This window comes from Vipera ursinii (assembly GCF_947247035.1).
Source record: "Vipera ursinii genome assembly, chromosome: 1".
Lineage (NCBI taxonomy): Eukaryota > Metazoa > Chordata > Lepidosauria > Squamata > Viperidae > Vipera > Vipera ursinii.
In genome coordinates, this window is record NC_139512.1 from 402751 (window position 1) to 425456 (window position 22706).

Genomic DNA, 22706 nt, shown 5'->3' on the forward strand with positions numbered 1-22706 from the left:
TTTTTGGGTGCTAGACGATAAAATGTCACCATTTTCTTAGCTTAACTCCTGGTTTAGGTGTCTTAAGAGTTATTTAAAATACCACAAATTCCAGAGCAAGACAGGAAAACCTCCTATCAACAGAGGGATGTAACTCCACCCTTCTGGTCATAGCGTCCTATTAAAAACAGGAGATTAATTTTTGCAGAATGTTGTGTCTGTGCAAAACGGTGGACTTGGCTTTACATGACAACAAATAAATACGGGCCAAAGAGGATCTTAGGCAATCAACTTTTATTCCTTCTCTGCCAGTGAGGCCAAGTGACCCAGCTAAGCTCCCCTTTTCCTTCTTCAGTTGTGGCTCCATCCTTCTCTCAATGCTTGGCCCCTAAACAGGGATCTAAAAATTTTCCTTGGTGCCAAGCCAGGATCAAGCCAAGACTTGCCTCTGACATAGTCTGAGCAGACAGACCGCCGTCCTTTCTCCCTTCCCCTTCTCTTCGCCACACCCTGATGTCTCCTTCCTGGATCTTTCCCCCCTGTCTTAGGATTCCTATCCAAGAGGGGCAAAGAAGAGTTGTAGTCACCAGTCAGAGCCTGTATGGCTTCTTTCCTGAAGCCTCTTCCCCAAATCCTTGTAGGCTGAGAAGTGGATGCATGAATCTGCAGCACAGGGCAGAGGCAAGCAGGCAGTTGTGAACCATGCGTACTAACCAGATTATGAAATACACTCTCTTTACCTCCTGCTACCTCTTCTGGGTGAGTCAAAAGGGTTGAAACTTGGCAGTGCTGGGAGAGGCATTGGCTTTACCAGGGAAAACTTACTGATTCCCAGGAAGGCTGTGTAACAGAGATGCTGTCACAAAGACCCCATAACCCATCTTGTATCTTAAACTCTGGGAAGGCTGGGTGAGTCAGACTCTTCCTCCTTAGCAAAACTGTTAGTGTTCAGGGTAGGCCTCTGGACAAATAAGAAATTGCATCTGCCTTTGTGTTTCCTCTTTCAAAGGTAGCCAGTGGGCTCATGGTGGCTGTTGGAATTTACGCCAGGCTCTCAAAGGAAGCAGGTGAGTGGCCTGACCCTATACAGCAGAAGTCTTCAAGTTGCCAAGTTTGAAGACCCCTGCTATACAGAATTTGCTGGGATGCAGTCTGCATTAGGAGGAAGATGAGAAATCTGGGCTTGTCCTCATGGTCAGGTTAACATGCTATTCTCCAGGTCTTGAGACAACAACTGGTATAACTTGCACTGTCCCAAGCTCTATTCTGTCTCAGGAATGAGGCTGGCAAGTGGTGCTGACATTACAAATTTATGAGGAACAGATGTGATGGTCTGTGAGAATGTCCTTGAGAGACAGGAGCAAGAGACCAATCTAGGCACCGGTCAGATAAGAGGCAGCTTACCCCACAGAAGGAATGGAGGCACGACACATGTCTCAGAAGAGGCCCTCCTTCGTTTCTTGGACTGTGAAGGCAAGGCAAGTGGGGGGAGAGATACACTTTGAGACTTGTAAGATTCTTTACTGTAACCTTACAAAAGGTCATTAGGGTTCCTGGTTGATGGTTCTTATCTTGACTCACATAAGTTAGGAAAAGTAATGGATGGCATCCTCTGGCTTTGCTTCCTCATGCACCAAGTTTCATTTGTTGGTGAGAAAACCAATCATCAATTAATCTCCTTAACTGGGGGAGGGGACTGAAACTCCTAGTCCCCTGATTTCTGACCTGGTGGCTTAACCATCAAACCAAACTAGCTCTCAGAATATCATGAGAGAGGAGGAAGAGTTCTCACCGTGAACCAAGATGGGAGTCCAAGTCTCAAAATGGGATGAGAAGGAAAAGGAGATCAGCCTACGAACCAACCCATCAACAAAGTCATATTTGCAGACTGGAACTTCTGGTTATTAATTTGTTAATTGATTTACTTATTTATTTAATAAAGAAATTGTCATGCTCAAATTCTTCCCTCAGCCCCGCTCTCCGATGCTTCAGCTCCTCTGCTTGGGCAATGTTCTCCTACTACTGAGGTTGTTCGTGGAACTTTTAAAATAGTGTCTCCATCTTTCGCCAGGTGCTGTGGACTCCTTGTTGGCTGATCCCTCCATAATTCTTTTAGCAGTGGGCACCCTGATTTTCTGCATCACCTTTGTGGGCTGTTTGGGAGCCTTGCGGGACCTCACCCTAATGCTGAAAATGGTACGTTAAAAAGGATTTCCCCTTTCCCATCCATCAGCCAGCTTTGGTGGGCAATGAGGAATTCTTCTCCATCTCTTTGATGGTAGTAGATCCTCTCACAGCAGTTACCACTTTCATTTCGTGCTTGTCAGCATCCTTTTGGTGCATTTGGCTGGCCCAGTTATGAACAGGCAACGGATGCTAAACTGTACCGAGACCTTCTAGAAGGAGGTTTTCCTACAAGAAGCTCCTCAAAGGATTGGCACATATTGAAAGAGAGATATATAGCTCAATTCTCTATCAGTTTGGATTCAGACTCTAGAGAACAGGTGTGTGCTTGTTTGTCTATGACGAAGCATATCCTGTATGCCAATCCAGATTGAGACAGATGGGTGTTTTTCATCGGTATGTAAATGTGCATTCTACAGCTGCTGACTTTTTTTTCCCCTTCCCCCTTTTTCCCCCCTTTTATTCATTTTGCTTTCTAGTTTGCCTGGATTTTGCTCATCATTTTCATTCTGCAAGTGGTGGCTGCAGTTTTAGGCTTCATCTTCTCTGGCATGGTAAACAAACAAACAAACTTGACCCACCAACTTCATCAGTGGTAGTCAACGTGGGTGAGAGATTCCAGTGACAATCCTCCAGGCCTGTCTTGGTTTTCGAGTGGGCCATAGAAGGGTTTTCCTCATTGGCCCAAGATTTGTCTCAGCATTCCCTGTGATGAAAAACTCCCTCCATTTTCATCCCCCCAGGTGATGGAAAAAGCCACATTTTTGATGGGCCAGGCCATCTTCCGCTATCGTGACAACCTTGATTTACAGAACCTCATCGACTACATTCAAAAGAAGGTAACAGGTTCTGAATTTGCCCTGGTTTCCAACATTATGAGGAAGTTCTGGTTCCAGGGCCTTAGTACTCTGCCTTCCTCAGCTTTATGCAGGCTCTGTACAGAAGCACTGATGTTCTTTCACACTTCATAGAGGAAGAACAATGATCTGATCTGGAAAACTGGCCCATAGCTAGTCCTTGAGTTACGACCAAAATGTCCATTGTTAAACAAGGTGGTTGTTAAGTGAGTCTTGCCCAACTTTACAACCTTTTTTTGCCACCCTTGTTAAGCAAAACACTGCAATTGTTAAGTGAGTTCTGTTAAGAGAAACTGGCTTCTCCCATTGACTTTGCCATCTGGGAAGGTCACAAGTGGCCATCGTGTGACCTTGGGATGATGCAACCATTCTAAACACATGTCAGTTGCCGAGCAGCCAAATTTTGATCATGTAACCCATGGGAATGCTGTGATGTTCATAAGTCACTTTTTTCAGTGCTGTTGGAACTTCGAACAGTTACTAAACAAACGGTTGTAATGGGCTATTTCTACTAATTTGGGATTGTTTTTAAAACGATTCAGATATTGTTGCTAGACATTGCCCTGTGTTTTTTGTGTTACACTTTTGTTCTGCTCCAAATGTGTGATTCCTTTAAATGTAAATTGCAGCAACTGCCTGTTCAGTATGGCTTAACAAAAAGAACATTTAAACTCTAAATGGGCTACAGTCCCTGCTGCTTGCCACATCCAGTCCTTTTATTGATTCATTTTGAGCACAACAGCCTTAGAATTTCTTTAAAGTGCAGTTAGGAGGCCCTTCAAGGAAGTGATAACCTTGCTTTGATTCTTTTGAAGAAGAGAATGGACAGCCATTTGCCTGAAATGGTATAGGGCAGGGGTCAGCAACCTGAAACAGTGAAAAAGCCACTCGGAACCGGTTCCCTCACAAAAGGAAAAACTGGGAGCCGCAAAAAATGTGTGCGCATGTGTGTACATGCGCACATGCGCAGAACAGGGTTTGACTGAAGAGTGGAGCCAAGGCGAGATATGCACCTACCCTGCATATTTGAATTGATTGGTTGAACTTTTTTAGTCCCACTTTTTTTTTTTGGACTGCACATGGCAGAGGACTGGGAGCTGCAGGTTGCAGACCTGTGGTATAGGGTTTCCTGCCTGAGCAGGGGGTGGACTAGATGACCTCCAAGGTACCTTCCAACTTATTATTATACAATTATTATTCCTGAAAAGAGCACCATAAAAGAGCAGAACCCGCAAGACATTATTAATTCATTTGGTAGGGGATCTTTTTGGAATGGAATATTTGTGAATCAATATTTTATTTTATAGGATATCAGCCATGTTGGTAGGCATTATCAGATAACAGAATGCTGTATCAAGTTGCCATGTTGAATACCATTTTAATTCTACTTCCAACTTGTTATGGAAGAGCTACACTACTGCTAAAAATGTGTGTTAAATATGAATATAACTGAAAAAAGTTCCTCTAAGTCTGAGGTAAATTGAGGTACAGTTTGGTTTCCCTAAAGCAGAAACTCTGTAGATGGAAGGCAGAGCAAGACTGTTAATGTTATGGATGGTCACACAGTCAGTCAGATTTTTAGACAGGATTTGGCAATTTTGTCTGCCTATCAGGTCCTTCCCAAAGCCCTGGGATAAGCAGATGTTGTTATTTAATTGTATTAAGGCTAACCTGTTCCAAGCAAAACAATCTTTTACAATATTACTTTCACCACAGTCATTCTACCCCTGATTTTGCAGGTCTTTGTAGTTTGTAATCTTCTCAAGTTCTTTCTCTTCTATTCTGGCCTACTGCCATGTCCACTGTTGTGTATGTAAATAGTTATTAACAAGGGAATTAGCAGATTGCAGCATAGCAGGGTTTTGAGCGGGAGATTCAGCTGCAATCATTGGTTGCAATAACTTAGGAGCGGGAAAATAGGCTCCATTGATTGGTTACAGTTCAAACACTACCCCTATAAAAGGTTGCAACATTTGACAGTTGACAGTTGACTTTGTGTATTCAATAAACTCGTTCATTGTTAAACCACTCTGAGTCCTCGTCTATCAGAACCAAACAATTGGCGACGAGGATGGGATAGACAGAAGACCAGAGAATTGGCGGAATCGTCGCGCAAAGGCGGCAGAGTCAGAACGAGTCACAGTCAACCGAGTGGCCGCGGCAGAAAAAAAAAATTCTCCGAATGGCGCAAATTGGGTCATTGAAGGAATTCGACCCAAACTTTCCCGAGGATTGGGAAGAATACATAGGACAAGTCGAAGGGTTCCTGTTAGTGAATGGAATCACAGACAACCGTAAAAAAGCGGCAGCGCTATTGACGATTTGTGGCACACCTGTCTACCGAATCGCTGTCGGACTGTGTCAACCGCAACCAGTCTCAAGCGTGCCTTACGCCGACCTCCTAGCCAAACTAAAGGTCCACTTTACACCAAGGAGGTCCGAACTCTTCTGGCGGCGCATCTTTGAGAAGAGGAACCAGAGACCGGGAGAATCCATACAAAAATTTGTCGCTGCTGTCAGGGAAGCCGCAGTACGATGTAAATACGATAATTTAGAAATAAGAATTCGGGACCGAGTAGTACTGGGCTTGCGTGATGAGCAGCTTCAAAACAGAATAATCGCCAAACCCACCGGCGATCTGCAGGAAGTGATCGACGAACTTCTAACGTACGAGTCCACCGGGTATCGCGACCCCCCCCGCAGCAGCATGGCAGCGGCGTCCGAGATCAACCAAGAGGGCTATGTGGACTGCGGGGAGGCGGACCAGCAGTGGGAAGAAGATATTGCTGAAATCTCCAGGCGATTCGGAAAATTGGTGCCAAGACAACCCAGAAGTGAAGGGCCTGAACCTGCCTGTCGTCAACAACCCGCAACTCCGCAAAGACAAGCGACGGCGACACAACGACCATGGCGGGACACCACAACCAGACCGCGCGACATGGACAACCAGAACCGGTGTGGCAGCTGCAGAGGCAACCATCCCCGCGCCTCTTGCCGATTCCGGACCGCAAAGTGCAGGGCATGTGGCAAGACCGGCCACATCCAGGCTATCTGTAGGAGCCGTGTTTGCGACAACCGCCTTCACGAAGTTGATGTGTGGCCCGAGGGTAAGGTAACCCATTGTTTCAGTGGCAAGGAGACCCCTAAACCCTGGGTTGAAATTCCAAATCTAGGGGAGGTGGCGCGTGTCAGCCGGAGGAGACAGGGAAAGGGTTACAATTTTCCAGGAGGAAAATTAAAAATCACAGTCCATCTGCAAGGGGTCCCTTGCAGAATGGAAATAGACTCAGGGGCTTCAGTGTCAATAATTTTCACTGAAACCCTTGAGAGGATCGAACAAATAAGTGGAAGGAAAATTCCACTTAGTTCAACAAATATTCAATTAACTGATTTCCAAAAAAGCCCCATAAAAATAAAAGGAAAGATCAGCCTTAGCGTTAAATTTAAGGGATTTAAGGGGGTCTTAGAATTAATAGTTACGGAGGGACATAGGACTAGCTTAATCGGGGTTAACTGGTTCCCTGCCCTGGGCATTTGGATTGGGGGGATAAATTCAGTAATTAAAAATAAGACCCTCGAATCAGTCTGCAATGAATTTGCAGACATATTCGATGGATCTCTGGGTAGGTACAAAGGGCCCCCAATTAAATTTAACCTAGACCCCTCTGTAAAACCAATCAGGCTTAAGGCCCGAAGGGTACCTTTCGCCCTAAAGGAAAAAATAGAGGCCGAGCTCGACAGGCTTGTAGGCCAAGGTGTATTAGAACCTGTTGAGGGTGGTTTGTGGGAAACGCCGATTGTCACACCCCTCAAACCCAACGGGGATGTGAGAATCTGCGCTGACTACAAGGCCACCCTGAACATTGGAATGAAAAAGCATGCTTACCCGGTCCCGACGGTGAAGCAGGTCCTCGCCACGATCCAGGACGGCGCCATGTTTGCCAAGCTAGACTTGGCGCATGCGTACTTACAGTTGACTGTTTCTAAAGAGGCTGCAGAGGCACAGACAATTGTTACCCACAAGGGGGCGTTCCGAGTCCACAGACTGCAATTTGGTATTGCAGCAGCTCCAGGCATCTTCCAAGAAGTGATGGAGAGGACCTTAAAGGGCATACCTGGAGTATGCCCTTACTTTGATGATGTCCTGATAGCTGGAAAAGATGAGGAAATGTTAGTAGAGCGGCTGGAACAGGTACTGGGTAGATTTAGGAGGGCTGGATTGAAACTAAAAAAGGAAAAATGTAGCATAGGGGTTAAATCCACTGATTTTTTGGGGTTTAGGATTGACAAAAACGGAATCCACCCTACCCCTGACAAAATTAAAGCAATTAAATGGGCCCCAGAACCAAGGAATAAGGTGGAACTACAGGCCTTCCTTGGCCTGGTAAACTTTTACCACACATTTGTGCCCCACAAGGCTGCCATTGCAGAACCCCTCCACAGACTCTTAGATAAGAAGACTCCTTGGCAATGGCTGAACAAACACAGAGTAAGTTTCCAAACTTTAAAGGACATTCTGTCCAGTAAATCAACTGTAACCCACTTTATAGAAAACAAACCGATTTACCTGGCGTGCGATGCTTCGCCTTATGGTGTAGGGGCTGTAATCAGCCACTTAGACAAACAAGGAATACAAAGACCAATTGCATATTATTCACGTACACTAACCAAGGCAGAGCGGAATTACGCTCAGATAGACAGGGAGGCATTAGCAATAGTGGCAGGAGTAAAAAAGTTCCACGACTACCTTTATGGTAGGAACTTTACTATACTGACTGACCACAAGCCCCTGTTGGGACTGTTTACCACGGATAAACAGACTCCCCAAATAATGTCGCCTAGAATGCTGAGGTGGTCCATTTTCCTCTCAGCATACTCATTCTCCCTCCAATACAGACAGGGCAAGGTCATGGGACATGCTGACGCCCTGAGTAGATTGCCCCTTAACATAACAGAGGAAGACCCTGCACCTGTGGGACAAATAATGTCCCTACAGGATATTCCTGATTGGCCCCTAACTGCTAAAGACATAGCTGACGCAACAAATAAGGACCACACTTTAAAGAGAGTAATGGCCTGGGTCCTGAGTGGGTGGCCAAACGCCAACCCGGACGAAAAATACATTCCCTATTTTAGAAGGAAAGATGAATTGTCAGTTCATCTGGGATGCTTACTCTGGGGAAATCGTGTGGTCATTCCAGGAATCCACAAATCAGCTATTTTACTAGAATTACATGAAGGACACCCTGGAATAGTACGGATGAAGGCGTTGGCTAGGAGTCACTTGTGGTGGCCAGGACTGGACAATGACATCGAGGAATGTGTTGCCAATTGCCATCTGTGCCAACGCTCTAGGCCAGAACAACAACACATCCGTACGCATAAGTTGGAGTTAGCTAGAAATCCGTGGTCCAGGATTCATATTGACTACGCTGGACCTTTCCAAGGGTTAACATTTCTGGTAGTGGTTGACAGTTTCTCTAGATGGCTAGAGGTAGTGCCAGTCAGTTCAGCAACTTCTGGTAGAACCATACAGGCATTAAGGGGCCTCTTTGCCACTCATGGGTTGCCGGATTTAATCGTGTCTGACAATGGGCCACAATTCACATCTGTTGAATTTCAGGATTTCCTCAAGGCCAACTCGATTAAGCACAAGACTTCAGCACCCTTCCACCCATCCACCAACGGCTTGGCTGAACGGAATGTGAGGACCACGAAGGACGCCTTAAAAGGAATCATTCGGGGCGACTGGCATCAGAGACTGGCCGAGTTCTTGTTGGCCCAACATACGACCCCATGTTCTGCTATAGGAAAAAGTCCAGCTGAAATGAGGTGGGGAAGGAGACTAACCACCAAATTGGACAGATTACACCCTGACAGACTTCTACCAAGCGCTGAATTGGACATTCCTAACAGAACATTTAAAGTGGGGGACTTGATCTGGGCCAGAAACTACGCCCAAGGGGACAAATGGATTCCAGGGGTGGTGACTGAAATTTTAGGTCCCCTGTCGTACACTATTGAGGGGGAGGGAAATAGGATCTGTAAAAGACACACAGATCAGGTGAGGAAGAGATCCAGCGGATGCTTGCCAGTAGAGGGGGACCAAAGCATAATTGGGGGAAACAGTACATCCAGGTTCAGTGATAACAACATGCCAGAGAGTGTGGTAGAGGAACGGCAAAGCACTTCATTCCCTAGTACCCAACAACAACAACAACAATTTAGTCAAATCGACTGGGAGGTACCCCTGCGAGGTAGGCCAGTGACCACTGATTATCAAACACAAACTGATGCACAAAACAGCAATAGGGAAACATCTGATTCTAGCAACCCAGAGCATAGGTCCAACAGAGACAAGCAGCCAAACAGTCAATCAGGAAAAGGGGCCCCTAGCAGCCAGAGTAATAGATACCCTTCTAGGATACACAAGCCACCAAAATATTTAAAGGATTTTGTAAAGAAATAACAACAACTGGGGGGTAAGGGGTGTTGTGTATGTAAATAGTTATTAACAAGGGAATTAGCAGATTGCAGCATAGCAGGGTTTTGAGCAGGAGATTAAGCTGCAATCATTGGTTGCAATAACTTAGGAGCGGGAAAATAGGCTCCATTGATTGGTTACAGTTCAAACACTACCCCTATAAAAGGTTGCAACATTTGACAGTTGACAGTTGACTTTGTGTATTCAATAAACTCGTTCATTGTTAAACCACTCTGAGTCCTCGTCTATCAGAACCAAACATCCACCATCCGGACTTTTTTATATTATGATTATGATTGTGATTGTGATTATTAATCATTGCACAGTCAGCCAGATGTTCAGACTGGATTTGGCATTTTTCTCTACCTATTGAGTCCTTACCAAGGACCTGGCATAGGCAGATGTGGATGTTTGATGGTATTATAGATATCATCGCAGGATGGAAGCAGTTCCTTGTAAGGCCACCTTTTGCAATTGACTAATGGTGAATTTGTCAATGTCAATGGTGTTCAGGTGGTGCTCCAGTTGTTTTTGGATGGCACCCAAGGCGCCATCCCAAAACAACTGGAACACTACTTGAACACCACTGGTATTGACAAATTTGCTATTATTATTATTATTATTATTATTATTATTATTATTATTATTATTAACAACAACAACAACAAAACAACAACAACAACAACAACAACAAACAACAACAATAATAATAATAATAATAATAATAATAATAATAATAATAATAATAATAATAATAATTCTATTCAACTTCACCCATAAGCTGCTGAAGCAGGCTATCCTTGTGGGACATTTCTCTGTGATTTCATGAATCCAATTAGTTCCCTTGGAATTTGGTTTTGTTTCTCTCTCTTCCCCAGTTCAAGTGCTGTGGGGTTCATTCATACAAGGACTGGTCCCAAAATATTTATTTTGACTGCCAAGACACCAATCCCAGCCTGGAGCGTTGTGCGGTGCCTTTCTCTTGCTGTCTGCAAGATAAAGAGGTAAGAGAATAGGGAATTCAAACATGTTCAGTTCTGAGGTAAGTAGGAGGAGGAACACCCATATTAGGTCTTATCTCGCTGCGATAAGGGTGGCGAGGTCTAATCACTTCGCTACCCTTATCGCGTCCGCAGATAATCGCCCGGCCGCTCTGTTTAGGGTGACTCGCTCCCTCCTTAATCAGGAGGTGAGGGAGGAACCCTTGCAGGGTCGTGCCGAGGAGTTTAACAATTATCTGTCGGACAAAATCACTTGGATTCGGACCGGTCTGGACTCTGACTGGGCAGAGTCTGGCGATCAGGACGCGGGTGGTTTTGTCGATATCACTTGGGAGGAGTTTGATGCTGTAACTCCGGAGGAAGTGGACAGGATTATGGGGAGACTGAGCTCCACCACATGTTTATTGGACCCGTGCCCTTCCTGGCTGGTTTATGCAGCCCGGGAGAGGACACGCAGCTGGTTCCAGGCAGTTATATCAGCTTCTTTGAGTGAGGGTAGCTTCCCTGCCGTCTTGAAAGAGGCGGTGGTGAGGCCCCTCCTCAAGAAGCCTGCCTTGGACCCAGCTGTATTGAACAACTTCCGTCCGGTCTCCAACCTTCGCTTTCTTGCGAAGGTTGTTGAGAGTGTGGTGGCGCATCAGCTCCCTTTGGTCCTGGATGAAGCGGATTATCTAGACCCGTACCAATCGGGTTTCAGGCCTGGGCACAGCACGGAGACGGCATTGGTCGCGCTGGTGAATGATCTCTGGAGGGCTCGGGACAGGGGTCATTCCTCTGTTCTAGTCCTATTAGACCTCTCAGCGGCTTTCGATACCATCGACCATGGTATCCTGCTGCGGCGTCTCAGGGGATTGGGAGTGGGAGGCACGGTTTTACAGTGGTTCTCCTCCTATCTCCAGGGACGCTCGCAGTCGGTGTTGACAGGAGGGCAGAGGTCGACCGTGAGGTCTCTCATTTGTGGAGTTCCTCAGGGGTCGGTCCTCTCACCTCTCCTGTTCAACATCTATATGAAACCGCTGGGTGAGATCATTCGTGGCTTTGGAGTTGGGTATCATCAGTACGCTGATGATACCCAGCTTTTTCTTTCTACCCCAAACCACCCCAGTGATGCCCTCAACGTGATGTCCTGTTGCCTGGAGGCGGTTCGGGTCTGGATGGGGAGGAACAGACTTCAACTCAACCCCGACAAGACCGAGTGGCTTTGCATACCTTCATCCCGGGTCTATTCGGATATTCCATCTCTCTCTATGGGGGGTGAATTATTACCCCCCGTAGATAGGGCTCGCAACTTGGGAGTCCTCCTAGATTCGCGGCTTACCTTGGAAGATCACATGGTGGCTGTGACTAGGGGGGCTTTCGCCCAGGTTCGCCTGGTGCGCCAGTTGCGGCCCTATCTAAGCCTGGATGATTTATGCACGGTCACTCACGCGCTCGTGACCTCTCGTCTAGACTACTGCAACGCTCTCTACATGGGGCTTCCCTTGAGGACCACCCGGAGGCTCCAACTGGTACAGAATGCAGCCGCGAGAGTTGTGTTGGGAGTCTCCCGATACTCCCATGTGACACCTCTGCTCCGTGAGCTGCATTGGTTGCCAGTTGTCTTCCGGGTGAGATTCAAGGTGCTAGTAATGGTGTTCAAAGCCCTCCATGGCATGGGGCCGGAGTACCTCAGGGAACATCTGCTGCCGGCATCAAGCTCCCTGCGCCCTGTGCGTTCCCACAGAGAGGGCCTCCTCAGGGTGCCACCGGTCAGAGAATGTCGACTGGTGGCCCCCAGGGGGAGATCCTTCTCTGTGGGCGCCCCGGAGCTATGGAACCAGTTACTGGTTGAGCTCCGGACGGCGCCCGATCTGCGCTCCTTTCGCCGCGATCTGAAAACATACTTGTTCGATCAAGCCGGCCTGGCCTGAGGGGGGATTGGTGGGGTTTTTATCATTTTTATTGGGGTTTTTACTATGTATCAATTGTATTTTAATCGGGCATGTATTTAATTATCTTTTAGTTTTTGTAAATTTCTGTGTTTTATTCTTGCCCTGTACACCGCCCTGAGTCCTCCGGGAGAAGGGCGGTATAGAAATATTAATAAATTAAATTAAATTAAACACTACTTTAAGTCACTGTGGCAATAAGACTGGGGATACAGTATACAATTCAAAGTCTTTATTAGGCCATTTATTTCTAAAGTGTAGATGCTGCTGTTCAGAAGCCAAACAGGGATGGCGGGACAATTTATTAAAAAGTAAACATTATAACAAATCAAAGTCTAGAACTCCAACCTATGAAAATAGCAGATTAGAAGAATTAACTTTAAACAAAGTTTTGCAAAGTTAAGGTGGAGTTTTTGTTATTTATTTTGAAAAAGAGAGCTCCCCTGCCCCCAGTTTTACAAAGCACTACTACAATAATTAGCTTTTATTCACAAATCTGCAATTTGAGGAAGCATTACAGGTGGACAGCAACGTTATTCTACTCTCTCATAGCTCTAGCAGCTTGATTAGAAATGTATTCCTAACTTTTGCAGCTGATGCTAATACAAATTTATGTGGATAATTTTATCATAAAATTTTCCAAAATCTGGGGGATGATAAGCAGGGTTAATTTGTCCTTACTCTATCCTAATATTATGAAGCAAGACTGCTGTTTTGTTCTTCATAGCTAGCAGATTGTACAGTTTAACGGAGCATCATATGAAGAGATTGTAGGAATAGAGTTGTGTTAGTCCATAGTAGCAACACCCCACCCACCTTTTCTGGTACAGATAGTCCTCAACTTAAAACCATTCACTTAGTGACTATTAAAAGTGATAGCGGCAGTGAAAAAGGTGATTCACAATTGATACTCACACTTACAACTGTCACAGCATCCCCATGGTCACATGATCAAACTTCAGGTGCTTGGCAACCAGTATGTTTTTATGTCATGTGATCGCCATATGCAACATTCCTAGCCAGCTTCTGACATGCAAAGTTGATGGGGAATGCAGGATTTACTGAATGATTGCCTGATTCAACTGCAGTGATTCACTTAACAACCATAGGAAAAAGTTCGTAAAATTGGGCATGACTTACTTAACAACTGCCTGGCTTAGCCAGAGAAATTCTGATCCCAATTGTAGGTCATAAGTCAAGGACTACCTGCAGTTTATTCAAAGGTTCTGGAGTAAGAATTTCTGCATTAAATTGGAAATTAGGGCAAATTCAGAGCCTGCTATCTTATGCCAGATCAATAAAGTGCTGCAAAGAAAGATGGTCACCACAGTGGAAGATAGTTTGGAGCTCACGAAAGCTTATGCCTTTTAATAAAATGTTTTACTCATAAAAAGTGCTACCAAACTCCTGATTTTTTCCACCCATGTAAGGAGATGCAGTAATTTACTTTTCAGTATTGGATGCTGAAGAGCAAAGAACTGCCAATATCTCTTATTTGCTTGTTGACATCTTGTCAATGGTCAGTCACTCTTAGAGAGTATGGGCCCTCGTTTGTTTGACCCTGCACTTCTCTTAATGTTCTCAACTTATTCTAGGTTATGCTAAACACCATGTGTGGCTATGGGACACAGAATCTTAAAGGCTGGCAAGCAGAGAACTTGGTGTACACAGAGGGCTGCCTAGAGAAGATTGTCCATTGGGGACGGAGCAACCTGTTGCTGATGGCTGGGCTGGCATTTGGATTATTGGTCTTGGAGGTAAGGCACTAAGGCTGGAGGAGATCCAAACAGCCTGGAATAAGAGTGGGAGGATTTGGAGAATTTAATCAGCTCAGAAGAACCCCCAAACTCAATGAATGGAAATTAATCAAGGAGAGAACCAAGCTAGAATGAAAGAGAAATTTCCTGACAGTAAGAACAATGAATCAGTGGAACGACTTGCCTCCAGAAGCTGTGGGTGCTCTAATCCTGGAGGTTTTGAAGAAGAGATTGGACAGCCACTTGTCTGAAATGGTAGAGGGCTTCCTACCTGAGCAGGGGGTTGGACTAGAAGACCTCCAAGGTCCCTTCTAATTCTGTTATTCTATGTCCACAGGTAGTTACCATGATGACATGTGCAGGGTGACATCACAAGCTCATCCCCTCCTTTTTGTACTTGTGTCCCAGTGTCAGATATAAGTGCATATGACACTTGTCTTCCTCAGCCTTCTCCCTGTGGAAGCCTATGCTCAAATTAAGGAACCTATTTATTTGAGCAATCCAGCCTGGTCTGATGGGTTTGGGGTTGGGTTTTTAATATGGCTTTTAACTATTGTATACATCAGGCATAAATTATTTAATTGTTTTTTAACTTTTGTACTTTGTTTTTTCATATTTATTGCCCTGTACACCGCCCTGAGTCCTTCGGGAGAAGGGCAGTATAAAAATTTAATAAATCGGTATAAATATAACCCCCCCAAACTTGCCACTTCTATGCAACATTAAAGTCTTTACATCCCCTTCTTGGGTTATATTGCTGAACTTTCTCTGTTTCCTTCCAGGTTGTTGTCTTTCTTCTGGCAGTCACGCTCATTTACCAGATTGATTTCATCATCCAGAAGCGCAGAAGTACCAAGAGGAGGAGGAGGAGGAGGCAGAGTTTCCCTGAGAAGTGAGAAAGAAGGCAGCAAGGGATGAAAGGGGGCTGTGAACCAGCTATCCTGAACCTAATAGCCTTTGAATGCATGAAACTGCATACTGAAACTGCCAGCATCCCCATGTTGCCTCAGAATTCTGGGGCCTACAGTCCCAATACACCTGAAAGGCCACCTGGTTGGAAAAGTCTGCTATAAATATGCCATTTTCATGCATCGGTCACAGGAACAGGTGGTTGTTTTTTTTTTGTTATCCCGAATTCACACACTGGGCTTGAAATATTTGTTGTTTTAATAATGCGGCTTATATGGATTGAAGAAACAAGTAGCCTGGTCATAGAGGTTCAGTTAGACTCCAAAGGGAACCGTACTCTGGGTGCCCTCGTAGTGGGCACTTGGACACACATTGTCTTCCAACATCCAACAAACACAGATTATGAGGAAAATACTGTGAAAAGGGGTTGGGGGTGGTGGTCAGCCATTCTAGGTAGACCAAACTAAGAAACCAATGCCATAGAGTGAGGACTATTTTTATTGTAAGGCTATATAGGTAGTCTCCTCTTACATCCGATTGTTTAGCAACCATTCAAAGTTACAATGCACACTTGAAAAGCTACTCGTGTCCTGGTTCCAAAGTTCTGAGGGTTGAATAGTCCCATGACCACATTTTGGGTGCTTGGCAATTAGCTCACCTTTTTGGCCAGCTGCAGCATTCTGCAGTCATGTGACTGTGATTTAAGACAGTTTTTACTGATTTCTGGCTTTTGGGGCAAGTTTCCAACAAAAATGCCCTGAGGAATACATCAATTCACTTAACAACTGCGGCATTCATTTAATGACCACTGCAAAAAGAAGCCATAAAGTCAGGTCCAGTCACTTGAGTGCCTTGACTTACAATTGTCCTGAATTATGACAGAAATTCCAGGCTCCATTATGGCCATAAGTTGAGGATTACCTGTAATAATAGAAACTTGCAAGTCTGAATGTGCTTCCTCATTTTATGTTCACTAGGGAGGGGTTTCCCTGAGACATTTTCTCAAGTTATTTTCTTGGTCTAGGCTCAAACCCCACTGATCTGACCATTAACAGAATAACAGAGTTGGAAGGGACCCTGGAGGTCTTCTAGTCCAAATTCCTGCTCAGGCAGGAAACCCTATACCGTTTCAGACAAATGGCTGTCTAAACTCTTTTTACTTGGTAGCAGTTCTTCCTCAAGGCCATTCCTTCTGTTCTCTACAGATGGGGAAAAGAGAAAAAATAACCCTTATCCTCCCCACTCATAAAAGATTAAGCCTAAGGCTGTAATTCAGTTATGAAAGACAATAAAAAAATTTCAAAAACAGTGGTGATTAATTCCCTTATTAAGGGTGTGATATCACTTCCTAAGGGACGCGGTGGCTCAGTGGGTTAGGACGCTGAGCTTGTCGATCAGAAGGTCGGCAGTTTGGTGGGTCGAATCCCGAGTGCCGCGTAACAGAGTGAGCGCCTGTTACTCGTCCCAGCTTCTACCAACCTAGCAGTTTGAAAGCACGTAAAAATGCAAGTAGAAAAATAGGGACCACTACGGTGGGAAGGTAACAGCGTTCAGTGCGCCTTTGGCATCCAGTCATACTGGCCACATGACCACAGAGACGTCGTCGGACAAGCGCCGGCTCTTCGGCTTTGAAATGGAGATGAGCACCGGCCCCTAGAGTTGGAAACGACTAGCATGCATATGCGGGGGAACCTTTACCTTTACTTTTTATCACTTCCTATCCTTGTGATTTTTACCAACTCTTCCACCAATTTCAGGTGAGCAACCAGCTAGTTTATTAGTTTAGCAAATGAGTAGATAACCTGTGCCCCATTGGGTGACTGTTTCAGAGATATTTCCTTACCTAAACAGGGAAACAGAATGACCAAGGGCGGGCAAAAAAAGAGTGGGAGCAGGAGTGACTTCCAAATTCCTGCCAGCTTCCTTAATGAGTTTCCTTGTGGGAATCTGACAGGAAGCACTGAAAAATCTTCCCTTCCCTTCCTTGCAAGCTAGGTACTGTAAGTAGCTGCTCCTGGATGGAGGGGAGACTGAGGGATTGCAAGACTGGCTGGAAAACTGTCACAAAATGTTGAAAATGAAGATCATGTGACCACAGCAGCAGCCAGTAACACTGAAGCAGCCACGCCTTTCCCAAATTTCATTCTCTCAGGAGTTATGGATGTGTAATTTTGGGGAATTATTGTAAATTAGCTCATCTGAAATACCTTGATTCAAAAATTGTTGCCCTATGATGCACCGTTTTGCCTGAGATGAGAATTTTAGTAATATACAGATGAAGTCCACAGGCATATAGTTATGAATTCTCTGGCAGTGGATCCATGTTGAAGCTCCTTGGCACTTCTGTGTTAAGAGTATCTAGACAAGAGACTTTGTGCCATCCATACCCATTTTTCTGGGCATTTTATTTCCTGATCTTCCCTCCCTTTCCCAAAGAAAACCCTATGTTAGAAGAGAAAGAAAAGCTAATTTTTAATGAGAAAGCTGTTTTCCTGAAACTTAAAATATGTTGCAAAAAGGGGAGCTGAATTTTAGGACCCTCTTGCTTATGGGAAAGTCAGTACGGTATATTGGTTAGGAATAGGAAATTGAGAGTTCTAGCCCTGTTTTAGCACAAAGCCAGCTGGGTGACCTTAAGCCAATCACTCTCCTTCAGTCCTAGAAAGAAAGCAATGGCAAACCATTTCTGAAAAACCTTGCCAAGGAAGCTGCTGGGAGCAAGCCCAGGTAATTGCCAAGAGTCAACACTGACTCGAGGGCACACACACACACTTGTTTGTGGAGTCCCAGGCCAATGCCCAGGGGTCAAGTCCAAGTTGTGCCATTATCTGCTGCTCCTGCAGCGTAAACAGTCACAAGCTTGCATCAGTCATGCAGAATAAGGGTATCTGATCCATCTTGGTTGCAGAGGTTTTCCCAGGTGAGTCTCAACTGTGCATTCTGGGACTCTCACTTGTTCACAAACAGCAGTAGTTATGGCAATCTGTTCCCAGCAGAGCCAATTGTTTTCTCCCTGGTCCTTCTTGGCAGTTGGGTTTTTAAGTTTTTCTGAAGCATGTGAAGTTTTGCTCATGCTGATTGGTGGTGTCTGAAGAAAACTTTGCTTCTTGTGAAAGAAGAAAGCAGCCAGTTGCCAACTCAAGCAGAACTCGGCATGAGCCACCAAATGGATCCCCTCCAAGACCTTCTTCAGGGGAAGTGGGGTTCGTTCCCAAGCCGTTGGCCTCCCAACCTCCTCAGAATCTACTTGAGTTCAACACCAGGTAATTAAGCTTTTAATGGGATTGGGAAGAGGAAGGGAAAGTGGAACGAACAGCATGCTTCAGCTCCTCTGATTTGATTTGATCTGTAGGAAATGCAGAAAGCAGAAGGGATCTGGTAGCACTGAGGTCAACCTAGTTCCAGAAAGCTTATTGCTGTTAATAAAAGTTGTTGGGGGTTTTTCAAATGCCTTGTGATTTGGGGCTATGGTAATCAATACATACGGCTTTCCTCCTAGAAGGTCTGCAGATAATGTGAGTGAAGGCTGGAGATAGGTAGTTCTATGAATGGCACTATCTGCAGAGATAATGAAGTAAATTTATTCTGACTGAGCACACTATAACATTTTAAATGCTAAGCAACTTAATTTAAAATGTAAAACAGTTGTCTATTTTAGCTGATTCACCCAATCTGCATATGGTTGCAGAAGATTGCATGTATTATCTCTGAATCATGAAGCCCGTTTTTCTTTTTGTTATTTTAAGTGGGACATATGCATGTCAAGGTATCAGGAAAAGCATTTTGTTCTGGTGTGTGGGTAAGAGAAAGTAGGTGACTGCAAGTATTGTACTTATAAGCATTTGCATTTTTATAGTTTTAATTATCTGCCCAATTCAGGAGACATTTACTCAATGGAATGGTTTAAAACAGGTATCCAACCCTAAGACTTGTGAACTTCAATTCCCAGAATTCCCCAGCAAACATGGCTAATTGAGGAATTCTGGGAGTTGAAGTCCACATCTTAAAGTGGCCAAGGTTGGACACACCTGGTTTGAACTGAACAACATCAGTTATCACTTGGGTCTTGCCACCTGGTCACATCACAACATCAGCCATGTAGATAAAGCAGGGAAAACTGTCATCATTTTTGCAACATAAGAAGAGAGATCAGGGAAGGAAAGAGAAATTAGCTTGGCTAAAGTGAACAGGGTTGTTTATGGCAGAGGCAAGATGGATTGACAAGGTGGATTTTACGGTTTCCCCAATGCTAACAGATATACCCTGGAAATCTAGGGAGTAGCTATACTAGTAGATATAAGCTGACTTTGCAATAATGCCGCTTGGGTGTGTGTGTGAAAGCCCTAACAAGCAGGCATATACATAGAATGAAGGCTACTGCTAAGCTTGTAAGCCGCCCTGAGTCTTCGGAGAAGGGCGGGATATAAATGTAATAAAAATAAATATAAATAAATAAATAAATATACTCAATTTAATTTAATTTAATTTATTTAATAATTTAATTTGTATACCACCCTTCTCCCGAAGGACTCAGGGCGGTGAACAGGGCAATACATAATAAAAACAAGATACAAAAATTAAAAAGTAATTAAATAGCAATGCCCGTAAAATAATACACATTAAAAGTTAAGATCGATTTATAAAAACCCAACCCCATCCCATCAGGCCAGGCCGGATTGTTCAAAAAGGAAGGTTTTGAGATTGCGCCGGAAGGAGCGAAGGTCGGGGGCCGTCCGGAGCTCAACTGGCAAGCGGTTCCACAGGTCTGGCGCCCCCACAGAGAACGCTCTCCCCCTGGGGGCCACCAATCGACATTCTTTGATCGGAGGCACCCTGAGGAGGCCCACTCTGTGGGAGCGCACTGGACGGAGGGAAGTTGACGCCGGCTGCAGGTGTTGCCGTAGGTAATCCGGACCCATGCCATGTAGGGCTTTGTAAGTCATTACTAACACCTTGAACCTCACCCGGAGGGCAATCTTTTCCTCTTCCCACGATCCATCTCTGGACTGTGCCATCTTTTGTCCCTCCTTGCAATGTGTTTCCTCCTCCCTGGAACCTGCTACGGTACTGCAGTCCATCACCTCACCTCCCCCTTCATACAGGTAGACCACAACTTACAACCATTCGTTTGGTGACAATTCAAAGTTACAAAAGCACTGAAAAAAGGGACTTATGACCCTTTTTCACATTTATGACCATTGCAGCATCTCCATGATCACCTGATCAAAATTTGGACACTTGGCAACTGGCTCATATTTATGATGGTTGCAGTGTCCCAGAGGTCATGTAATCAGCTTTTACAATGTTCTGACAAACATAATCAATGGGGAAGCCAGATTCACTTAACAACTGTGTTACTAACAATTGCGAGTGATTCATTTAACAGCTGTGGCAAGAAAGATCGTAAAATGAGCCAAAACTCACTTAACAAATGTCTCATTTAGCAAGAAAAATGTTAGGATCAATTGTAGTCGTAAGTTGAGGACTACTTGTACATTCTTTTCTCAACAATACTTCATAGTCATGTTCATGGAGGAAAGCAACACAAGCCAGTATTGTGTTGTTCCAAATAAACCAAAGATATTAATATACCGGACTTAAGCTTCATTAAGAGGAATCCTTAGCCAATAGCCATACATTTTGTATCCTTATATGTCTTCCAAGTATCTCCAAAACTGCACCTGTTTCTAGGAACTATATAAAATATAAATTTCAGCCTATTCTTGTTTGCCAGATCCACTAGCCTCCTCCCATTCGTCCTTTTAACCTGAATTGCTATGTTCTCTTAAAGACTGAAAATATTAATGAATTAATTTGCACACTGCTCCAGCCAGCTTGCCCCCAGAACCCGACAATATTGTACTGAGATGATGATTCAGTAAGCAGCTGGCTTCCATGAATGTACTATGCACAATTCCAAGTGTCTAAGCCAAGATCTGACTGTGGAAAATTCCAGCTTGACAAAGGAAGAGGAATAACAATCCACAAAATTTGTCTTAGTTTATCCAAGCAGTGAAACTAAAAAAAATCACAGAAGGAGCTATATAGTGTGAGAATGCTAATGGGTGATTAATGATGGCAAAGTGATAAATCCAGATTAAATCATTAAACAATGGAGATCAAGGGGAGGGCAACCTAGAAATAAGGAGACATTTCCTGACAGTGATACCAATTAACCAGTGGAGCGGTTTCCTTCCAGAAGTTATGGGTGCTCCATCACTGGAGACTTTTAATAAGAGATTGGACAACTGTTTGTCTGAAATGGTATAGGCCAGACATGTCAAACTCATGATGTCATGTGAGGGGATGATTTTGCTTTTGCCGGCAAGGGGGTGGTGGGCGGGGCTTCCGGATGATGTGTCTGGCCCGTGGGTCGGCAGTTTGACACCCCTGGTAGGCTCTCCTGCCAGAGCAGGGGGTTGGACTAGCTCTGTTATTCTGTTATTACCATTTTCAGGATTATATAATAGGGGATAGGGAAGCTCTCTAATCTGAGAAACTGGATTGCCATTACTAATCAGATGGGCAAGGTGGAGAAATAATCCAGTGGAGTACAACTCAACTTCATTTTAATCCCGAATGTGATTTTAGTGTTGGAATGTTAAATAGGTCCTTGTAGAAAGTTCTTCCTGTTTTCAAGGACCAGTTCTAAGTCATTTTTTTCAGTGCCATTGTGACTTTGAATAGAAAGGGGTGTGTATGTGTGTGTGTGTGTGTGTGTGTGTGTGTGTGAGAGAGAGAGAGAGAGAGAGAGAGAGAGAGAAAGAGAGAGAATAACTTTATTGTCACTTTAAATATATACTAGTCAGCATACATTAAAATGAAATTTCATTGCATTCAGCTCTCAAAGAGTAACTACCTCCAATATGCACTAAATGACAAAAATTATGCATATACCCACCCACCCACCCATATATGACACAGAGAAACAACACAATCTAGTTTGGATGTACAGTATTTTCCCATCTATAAGACGCACCCTTGTATAAGATGTTCTGGCATGCGAGTTCCAAGCTTAGAGCAAACAAAGTCAGTGCTGGGAGCAATCACCTCCCAGCAGCCTTCTGACCCTGGTAAACAAACTGGCATGAGCACCGGAATAACAGCAAGGCAAGGGAAGTGAAGGCAGGTTTTAAACTCCCTGCCATTTCTCCATGCCGTTCAGCTGTTCGGCAGAGCGCTGAACAGCTGAGCCAGCAAATCTGGAAGTTCGGCCGGCCAACAAACTTACCCCCTCCCCCTTCCCATTAGTGGCAAGCCCACAGGGGCTTGACACCTGCACCAGGTGGCATGGCAGCGGCATGTAAAGAACCCACACAGGCATGCCCTGGGCTGCGGATGTTACCATTATTTTTTCGTGTATAAGACGCTGCTCTTGTATAAGACGCACCTGTTTTTTGAACAGGGTGATTGCAGGAAAAAATAGCATCTTATACACAGAAAAATACGGTATTCATCTACGTGGTGAAAAAAAAAGAATTCTGTGAATTTACAAGATGGATGGCATAAAGAACAAAGCAATTGCAGAATCTAGTAGTTCTGCTATAAATACTTCGAAACCTCCTCCCAGAGGAGAGCAACAGAAACAGACCGTGAAGTGGGTGTCT

The 22706-nt window shown here is 44.5% G+C and overlaps 1 protein-coding gene across 1 annotated transcript; it reads left to right on the forward strand.

The window, feature by feature from the left end:
• Positions 1-681: 681 nt before the first annotated feature.
• LOC310632820 (tetraspanin-33-like) lies at positions 682-15086 on the forward strand (the record flags this gene model as incomplete). The annotated part of the gene is made up of 8 exons (XM_083350247.1): positions 682-738; positions 989-1046; positions 2051-2175; positions 2643-2717; positions 2907-3002; positions 10383-10508; positions 14029-14190; positions 14973-15086. The coding sequence occupies 8 exons, from the start codon at positions 682-684 to the stop codon at positions 15084-15086; spliced, it is 813 nt and encodes a 270-aa protein (XP_083206373.1).
• Positions 15087-22706: the final 7620 nt, after the last annotated feature.